General features: G+C 38.3%; 1 protein-coding gene across 1 annotated transcript; it reads left to right on the forward strand.

Annotated features, from left to right (window-relative positions):
• The first annotated feature begins 464 nt into the window (after positions 1-464).
• Positions 465-2,863, forward strand: LOC130589768 (uncharacterized). Its single transcript, XM_057391324.1, has 5 exons — positions 465-1,114; positions 1,441-1,587; positions 1,629-1,845; positions 2,245-2,323; positions 2,439-2,863. Exons 1-5 carry the CDS (start codon positions 465-467, stop codon positions 2,861-2,863), a joined length of 1,518 nt encoding a protein of 505 aa, XP_057247307.1.
• The last annotated feature ends 7,211 nt before the right edge of the window (positions 2,864-10,074 follow it).

Genomic DNA, 10,074 nt, shown 5'->3' on the forward strand with positions numbered 1-10,074 from the left:
GGGTAGGGTTATTGTGCTTCTTGTGTGGCGTACTGTTGGTGGCACTATATTGTCTTGTGTGGCGTACTGTTGGTGGCACTGTAGTAATATGGAACGTGAATTGGAGAAAATCACAAAAGCTGTTGCTGACTTAACTAAGCAACAATTTGATTTTCAAATTAAGTATAATGCGGATTCTAGTAATGTTAGTAGACTTGAAACTAGAATGGATGCTATAGCTTCTATAATCACAAAGAAGCTCGATAAAAATAGCATTGAATACACAGGGAACTCGGATGGGGAAGATGTTGAGGAAGTAAAGATTGTAAAACCTAATTTCAATGATGATAGAGGGTTGAAATTAATAGAGAATTTTATGGGAGACACTAATCCAGAAGATTTGCTTGAATGGATTAGACAATTGGAGAAGGTGTGTAAAACCTAATTTCAATGATGATAGAGGGTTGAAATTAATAGAGAATTTTATGGGAGACACTAATCCAGAAGATTTGCTTGAATGGATTAGACAATTGGAGAAGGTGTGTGACTATAGGGGATTTGATGATCAAGGGAGGTTCAAGATTGCTTCGGTTAGGTTAACTAAGTATGCTGGAATTTGGCTTGAAAACTTGAAGGCCAAGCATGCTAGAAGAGGAAAGGAGAAGCTTAGTACTTGGACTAAGCTAAAAGAGAAACTCAAGGAGAAGTTCCTACCAAGTGATTTCAAGCAAAAGCAATACATCAAGTTGACAGCTTTGTGTCAAGATACGTTGAGTGTGCATGAGTACACTATGGAGTTTGACAAGCTATGCCTTGTTTGTGACTTGGACGAAAAGGAAGCTCTCGAAATTGCTTGTTACATCAAGGGGTTGAACCGTGCAATAGCAAGGAAGATAGAGGTGTCTAGCTATCACACTTTCGAGGATGTATGTAGGTTGGTTCTCAAATTTGAAGCTCATGAGAAGGAGGAGAGGCCGAAAGTTTCCTATGCAAAAGCTGGTAATTCTTTTAAACCTTCTTCATCTTATCATTCTTATTCATCTTCTAATAAGAATTATGAGGGTTCTAAAAAGGATAATACACCTAAAGATGATAAAAGGGTGGAAAAACAAAAGGTGTTCGTGCCTAAAGAAAAGTTTGAAGAGAATAGAAAGTGTTTCAAGTGCCAAGGAAGAGGACATATTGCTAGTAATTGTCCAACCAGAAAGCTCTCACATGAGACAATTATGACCTTGATGAAGAAGAGGGATGTATGATTCAGCCTCAAGAAGAAGGAGATGATGAATATGTGAGGAGGATGCATATGCCGAAGATGATGGCAAGACATTGGGTTGTTAGGAGGGTTTACATGTTGATTGCCTTCCAAGCAAAGAACAAAGGGAGAACTTGTTTCATACACGTTGCAAGTGGGAGAACACACTTGTAACATGATCATTGATAGTGGTTCTTGCACCAATGTAGTGGCGGCAGATGTGGTGAGAAATTGAACCTTAGTGTGAGGGAACATCCACACCCTTACAAACTAAGTTGGCTTGATGACACAGGGCTAAAGGTGAAGAAACAAGCACTACTTTCTTTTTCCATTGGAAGCTACAAAGATGAGCTATGGTGTGATGTACTTCCTATGAGTGCTTGTCATGTTTTACTAGGAGACCATGGCAATTTGATAGAAAGGTGATTCATGAAGGAGATTCCAATGTGTATTATGTTTTGGTTGGAATAAAGAAGGTAAAGTTGCATCCTTTGGCTCCTAGTGAAGTGATTCACAAGAAAGAAGAAAAAAGGGTTAATGTGTTGCTTTCATACAAGGAGTTCGAGAAAGAGGTGGAAGAAGAGGACTGTGCTATGCTCTGTTGTAAACATGCTGTGAGGAGAAAAAACACCATGTGATCCGAAACTTGATGCACTATGGAGGAGTTTAGGATGTTTTCCAGAAGAACTTCCACAAGGGTTACCACCTTTGAGAGGGATTGAGCATGCTATAGACTTGGTTCCAGGAGCTCCTCTACCTAACAAACCAGCTTATAGTGTGATCCAAGTGCTTCAAGGGAATTACAAAGACAAATTGAGGATTGATTGAAAGAGGGTATGTAGAGAAAGTATGATCCATGTGCGGTTCCTGCTTTACTTGTGCCAAAGAAAGATGGAACATGGAGGATGTGTATTGATAGTAGGGCTGTGAATAACATCACTGTGAAGTATAGGTTTCCCATGCCTAGATTGGAGGATGCTTGATGAGCTTAATGGAGCTTCGTTTTTTCGAAGATTGATCTTAGGAGTGGATATCATCAGATGAGGATTAGAGAAGGGGATGAGTGGAAAACAGCATTCAAGACTAAGCAAGGTCTTTATGAGTGGATGGTGATGCCCTTTGGTTTATGCAATGCCCCAAGTTCTTTCATGAGACTCATGAATGAGGTACTTCGTTCCTTTTTAAACAAGTTTTGTTGTTTACTTAGATGATATCCTTGTTTATAGTAAAAATGTTGATGATCACTTAATGCACTTGAGAAGTTTGTTTGAGAAACTTAGGGAACAAAAATTGTATGGCAAGATGGAAAAGTGTGAGTTCCTTGTTTCAAGCATTGCATTCCTTGGTTACATAGTGTCGAAAGAAGGTGTACATGTGGATCCTTCAAAAGTCCAAGCAATTTCTTCATGGAAAGCTCCTACTAATGCTCATGAGTGTCGAAGCTTTCATGGTTTGGCTTCCTTCTATAGAAGATTCATCCGAAACTTCTCAACTATCATGGCTCCTATCACTGCTTTGTTGAAGAAAGGAGAGTTTGAATGGTCTAATTTAGCTCAAAAGGCCTTTGAAGAAGTGAAAGAGAAGCTATGTAGTGCTCCCATACTAGCTTTCCAGATTTCAATAACTCTTTGAGGTGGAGTGTGATGCAAGTGGAGTAGGAATTGGTGCGGTTTCTTCAAGAAAAGAACCTATTTCTTATTTAGTGAGAAGCTTAATGGTGCTAAGCTAAACTACTCCAACTATGACCGAGAGTTTTATGCTATTGTTCGAGCTTTGGACCATTGGTCACACTACTTGAGGCCTAAACCTTTCATTCTACATTCAGATCATGAGGCACTCAAGCATATTCATGGACAACAAAAACTCAACCATAGGCACGCCAAGTGGGTTGAATTCTACAATCTTTCATTTTTCTTCTAAGTACAAAGAAGGGAAAAGTAATGTGGTGGCAGATGCACTTTCAAGAAGATCTTACTTGTTGGCCATGGTAGATGCAAGAGTATTGGGGTTTGAACATCTTAAGGAGTACTACAAAGATGATGAAGAGTTTAGTTCCATGGTTGCTGCACCTAAGGGTATGTTTGTGCTTCAAGATGGTTTCCTCTTCAAGGGAAACAAACTTTGTGTACCAAAGTGTGGAGTAAGAGAACTTTTGGTTCGAGAAGTTCATGGAGGAGGCGTGGCTGGCCTTTGGCATACAAAAGACACTTGATACTTTGAGTGAGAGTTTTATTGGCCTAGCATGATTAAGGATGTTCATATGGTAGTAAGTGAGTGCTACTTGCCAACGTGCCAAAAGCACATTTCATAAAGGACTCTACACTCCTTTACCTGTTCCGGATCTTCCATGGGATAGTGTGAGCATGGATTTCATTGTGGGGTTGCCTAGGACTCAAAGAGGCAAGGATGCTATCATGGTAGTGGATAGATTTTCAAAGATGGCTCACTTCATTCCCATGCATAAAACAGATGATGCTTCACATGTTGCTGATTTGTACTTTAAGGAGGTGATTAGGCTACATGGAATCCCTAGAAGTATTGTATCAGATAGGGACTCAAAGTTCCTTAGCCACTTTTGGAGATGCTTATGGAAGATGGTGGGAACAAAGCTCCTCTTTAGCACTAGTCATCATCCTCAAACTGATGGCCAAACAGAGGTAACAAATCGAACTCTTGGCTCCTTGTTGCGTGGCTTGGTGAGTAAACTCAAAAGATTGGATGTGAAGTTAGCTCATGCAGAGTTTGCTTATAATCGTTCTCACTCATCAACTACCTTACGTTCTCCTTTTGAGGTAGTTTATGGTGTTAATCCTTTTCTCCCCATTGATCTTGTTTCTCTTCATAAAATGAGATTCATGCGGATTCAAAGAAGAGTTAGAAGCTTTTAACAAGACTTGTTCTCAAGTAAAAGCTCAAATTGAGAAGATGAACACACAATACAAGGAGAGGGCTAACAAGCATAGGCGCCAACCTAAATTCAAAGAAGGTGACTTGGTGTGGATTCATTTGAGGAAAGAAGGTTTCCACAGAAAAGAAGACAAGATGCCTAGGGCAGACGGTCCATTTGAAGTCATTGGAGTCATTGGTGATGGAGCTTACAAGATAGACTTACCTAGTGACTATGGAGGGGTAAGTGCTACTTTCAATGTTGGTGATCTTCTCCATATCATGATGATGAGAATTTGAGGGCAAATTCTTTTGAAGAAGGGGAGAATGATGCGGATCCAAAGGCATCAAGTCAAGTAGAGCCAATTTCACTTCTTATGGAACACATGGGATTCAATTTGAAGAACAACAATGCATTTGTATCATGTGTCACTTGGCTCGAAGAAGAAGATTAGTTAGCATTTTAACTTAGTGTCATTATTAGTTAAAATGTTAGTTAAAGTAGTTGAGTTGTTAAATCTTCAATAAGTCCGAAAATACTAGAGAATTTCGGATTCCTTAGTCTTAATATCATGGTTGTATGTTTTTAGGAAAGAGGTGTCTTAGCATGGAAGAATAGTAGGCGTGTGAATCATGTAATTAAGGAAAGATTTGCTATCTTTCCTTAAAGCTTTTGTTTCCTTAAGTTCTAGCTAGATTCTAGGCTAGAATCAAGGAAGAATAGTTTCCTAAATACTCTATGTTGGCCGAATGGCTAGGTTGTGTGGATGGCAAGTTGATTCTTGTCATTATAAATAAACATGTCATGCTACCTTACAAGAGCATGAATGATTTACACAAAAATTTGTTATTGATTTTAATTGTGCCTTCAATTATTTTCGCCACTAATTAATTCTCAGGATGTTAATTAACTAGTGTTTAATCTACTTAATTCCAGGAGTGGTTTGAGTGAGATTAAGAGTTAACTAAAATATTCAGGAGTGTTTATATTAGTTTTCATATCCGAAATTCTTTGTGTTGTTCGAAATTCTTGAGTGTTCAACTATCCTAGTTGTGCATTCATATAAATATCGACTGAAAGTTTCCCGGTTTTGGTAAAGAACCTCGAAATCTTAGGCTTGGACTTTGTACAGATGGGATGAACCCATTTGGCACACCAGGTACCCAACATAGCACTTGGCAGGTTCTACTGACAATTTATAATCTCCCTCCCTGATTATTTATGTATGAAGCGTAAATTTATTATGCTATCGCTTCTTATTTCGGGTCCTAAGCAACCCAGAAACGACATAGATGTGTATCTTGACCCACTCCTTCAAGATCTGAAATTGCTGTGGGATGAAGGTGTTTCCATGTTCGATGCGTATGTGAAAACTGACTTCACATTGCATGCCATGATATTTTGCATGATTAATGATTTCCCGGCTTATGGGAATTTGTCAGGGTATACAGTTAAAGGAGCAAATGCATGCCCTATTAGTGATGAGGATATGATTGACAAGCGGTTACATCATTGTGGGAAGAATGTGCACCTGCATTATCATACATAACTTCCTTTAGATCATCCATTCCGCAAGAAGAAAAAGTTGTTCAACGGAAAAGTGGAGATGAGAGAAGCCCCTGTACCTTTACGTGGAAAAGAGGCTTCTAATCGGGTAAAGGATATTGAAACAATTTTTGGCAAGCCCTTCAAAAGTGTCTCAAAGAACTTATACAAGAAAATATCTAAGTTTTGGGACCTTCCGTATTGGGAATGTTTGGAAGTCAGACATTGTCTTGATTTAATGCACATGGAGAAAAATGTTTGTGATGCCATTGTCGGAACATTGTTGAATAAGCCCGGGAAGACAAAGGATGGAGTTAAAGCTAGGAAAGACATCGCTGAAATGGGCATACCAGAACTAGCACCTCAGGAGCGAGGACAACGCTATTATCTTCCACCAGCTTGCTACACTTTGTCTAAGAAGGAGAAAACTAGTTTTTGTGAGTCCCTGCATAGGTTAAAGGTTCCTGCTGGATACTCGTCAAATTTCCGAAAGCTTGCCTCACTGAAGGACTTGAAACTTGTTGGTTTGAAATCTCATAATTGTCATATCCTGATGCAGCATATATTACCTGTTGCAATACGAGAAATTTTGCCTTCCCAAGTAAGATATACAATCACAAAGATGTGTTTCTTCTTTAGAACTATCTCTACCAAGGTGATTGATCCTAACACTCTAGATAACTTGCAAGCCGATGTAATAGAGACGATGTGCCAATTAGAAATGTACTTTCCACCATCGTTCTTTGACATCATACCTCATTTGATAAAATTTTGCCTTCCCAAGTAAGATATACAATCACAAAGATGTGTTTCTTCTTCAGAACTATCTCTACCAAGGTGATTGATCCTAACACTCTAGATAACTTGCAAGCCGATGTAATAGAGACGATGTGCCAATTAGAAATGTACTTTCCACCATCGTTCTTTGACATCATCCTCATTTGATAATCCATCTTTTCAGAGAAATTAAACTTTGTGGGCCCGTTTGTATGAGGTATATGTGGCCTTTTGAAAGACATATGGGTACTCTGAAGGGTAAAGCGATGAATCCAGCTAGACCAGAAGCAAGTATTGTCCAAAGAACAGTTGCTGAGGAAGTATCTGAATATGTAAGTCAGTACATAGCACGTGCACAAGCAATTGGTTTGCCAAAATCTAGACATGAAGGAAGGCTTAAAGGTTGTGGTACTATTGGGAGAAAAAGATTGTGTCTTGATGGAGAGTTGAAAAGAAAAGTAGAATTGATTGTGTTACAAAATCTGAAACAAGTTCATCCTTACTTAGATGAGCACATGACTGTGTTTAGTGTTCAGTATCCATTGAAGAATGAACGTGACTTGATGATTGAGCATAATCGGACGTTCGTTGATTGGTTTAAAGAACGAGTTATGAACCAATTATCTGATACTCGTAACGATGTATCGGATACGTTGAAATGGTTGGCATATGGGTCAAAGACGCAAGTTCTTTCCTATGAGGGGTATGACATCAATGGTTATACATTTTACACTAAGCGGCAAGATGACAAATCCACGATGCAAAACAGGTGTTACGATGGGGGCTTTGTCATCAGAGTATAAAAGTAAAAGAGATAGAACGATTGTTGAGACAATGAAGTCTTACATGGGTTCATTGAAGAGATATTAGAACTTGACTATGTTGACTTCAAATTCCGCTGTTCCAATGCAAGTGGGTTGATATTCGTCTGGTGTGAAGAAGGATGAACATGACTTTTTTATATTAGTCAATTTCAGCTGGTTAGGACATCATGAAGATAACTTAATATTGGCATCACAAGCAAAACAAATATTCTACATGGTTGACCCTGCCGATTCAAAATGGTTTGTTGTCATGGAAGGAAAAAGGAGAATACTTGGAATTGATGATGTACACGATGAAGAAGATTACGATGCACAATTCAATGAAGTCATTGCTTCGTCAGTAGTCATTTCGAGTACATTAGGGGAAGATCTAGATGCAAATTACATTCGTCGAGACCACAATGAGGGATTTTACGTTGGCAAAGAAATAGCTGATTAATAGGTAAATTATATAATATTAACACAACTACTAATGTTTATAATCTTTAATTATTTATTTTGTGGTTTGCATGTTCAAATAATTGTGTATTACTTTATTGATTAATCTAACATGTACATGGTTTCAGGTGTAGTGATGGAAGATGAGATAATGCATGCTGCATCTGATGATCCCCAGGTTACTGATGGAGCTGTTACAAAGAAGAAAGTGAGCAGGCCAAGAGGTCCTACAAAAGGGATACGTTCCAAACCCGGCTTACAGAGAGTTCTTGCTTGGGATGAGTGGATACGTCCGATTGGGCACTTTGCTGGTGAGTACAAGACATATTGCAGGGAGATCAGTGGAAGCAAAGTGTCTATCTTGTACGACAGTTGGGATGATGTTCCAGAAGGCACAAAAAAGACTTTGTCGTAAGATGTTAAAGTAAGTAACCTTATTCTTTTAATACACTAATTGAGATTATGTTTATTATTCTAATCGTTTATTATTAATTGGTTTATTTTTGTATATTGAAGAGAGAGTTTGGAATAGAAGAGGATATTTTGAAAAAACGAGATGTCTTGACTACATGTGATAAACGGTGGAGAAATTTCAAGTCAAGATTGGTGACTAGATGGATCACGAAAACGAGGAAGGGGCCTAAATACGAGATGTATCCTTTCATCACGCGAGAGATCTGGGACAAGTTTGTAGAAAAATGTAGCTCTAAGGAGTTCCAGGTATGTAATATATAATATGAAATTATATTATCATTAGTTCTTTAATATTGACTAGTTACTAAATCTATATTAGGCTAAAAGTGAAAAAGCAAGAATCTCTCAGGTTGCTAACAAGCATCCTCATTTTTTGGGTCAAAAATCATAAGCGGAGATGATTCCCATTTGGCAACGGAAAGGGTATATCCCTCCCTCTACAGCATTGTCTGTTGACTCATCTACATCATCAGTGATTTCCTCCTTGCCGGATCGGACATTGCCTTGGCTTCTCGCAAGATAAATAAAAGATAAAGGATGGAAATTTCTTCTTTCCTAATGAAGAAACACAAAAGATAAAAGAGTCCATTGTAAGAATTGTTCTAAGTTTATAAAGCTTTTCTTGTCTCTACTTACTCGTCTTCTACTAATCATATGATTTTTTTTAACTTGAACCAGGATGATTGGAAAAAGAAAGAAAGTGAAGGAGAGTTTGTTCCAAGTCGGATGGATGATGCTCTATCACGTGCTCTGTAGAGGAAAGACCGACCTGGGAGTGTGTTAACAGCTGGGTGTAGCATTGGGATTATTACATCTGTTTTGGGAGATCCTGATTGGAGCAGTACTGCTCGCAAGGGTAGGGGCATGGATGATGAGGATATGCAGGCTAGAGGCTAGAGTGAGCCAAAGAGTTAGAGAACAGACAATGGAAGAGATGAACTCGAAGATAAGTGCATTAGTTCAAGAAAGGTTAATGGCTTTTGAAGCGCAGTTAGGTATTTAAGTACCAACTCCTTCCACTCCAGTCGTTCCTAATAGCTGTCAATCGGGGGGTAATGATCCATTTGTGACTTGCAGGTATATTGTCATTTTATATATGTTCTAATTATTTATTATGTTCTAAAACACTTAATTGATGTCATTCTTCTTCATTGGATGTTAAGAGTCAAGTTCCATGTCGCTTGGCAATAGCAAATGTCTCGAGACCGATCATTGTAGCTGAGGGTACCGTTCATCCACGACAAGAGTCATCGTCACACTCTACAACCGCCGTGAAAGTGACTGTTGATTTTTATGCGGATTACGCAGATGCTCCAGATCCACTCCCTACTCCATTCATCACGAAACTTAGTCAAGCTGAGGGTTCTTTCATAGAATGGCCGAAAGAGTTGGTATTTTTAGTCTCAGATAATCAGGTAACTTATGTTTAGTATTATGATTTAGTATATAATAAGAAATCTAAATGTATATACTTAGAAATCTTGATTTATATATACCAAATAATCTTTATTTTATATATAATATGAATTAAAAAGAAGTCGATTTGAATTAGGAACATATACCTAAAGAAGGTGCGAAGAACAAGAAAAAGAAAACAGTTGCTAATGATCCTTGCATCGATGAGTCTGCACATAGACACATAGATCCATTGATTAGCTTGTCACTTGAGGATATGTCTGATGTGGTCAAGGAGATGCATCAATTGTTTTGCAAAAAAACCCACAGATGAGCCTTTTAGTATCGAAGTTAGTCGGAGTTCCTACTTCAGCTATACTACTGATCAGATGATCATTCTCTTCCGACAAGATGTTTTCCAACTTCTGACGGGAGAATGGCTTAATGTATCATTTTGCAAGTACTTATGATGTGAGATTTCTCAAACTCTAAACTAATCAAAA

The sequence above is a fragment of the Beta vulgaris genome, chromosome 1 (assembly GCF_026745355.1).
Source record: "Beta vulgaris subsp. vulgaris cultivar EL10 chromosome 1, EL10.2, whole genome shotgun sequence".
NCBI classification, from domain to species: domain Eukaryota; kingdom Viridiplantae; phylum Streptophyta; class Magnoliopsida; order Caryophyllales; family Amaranthaceae; genus Beta; species Beta vulgaris.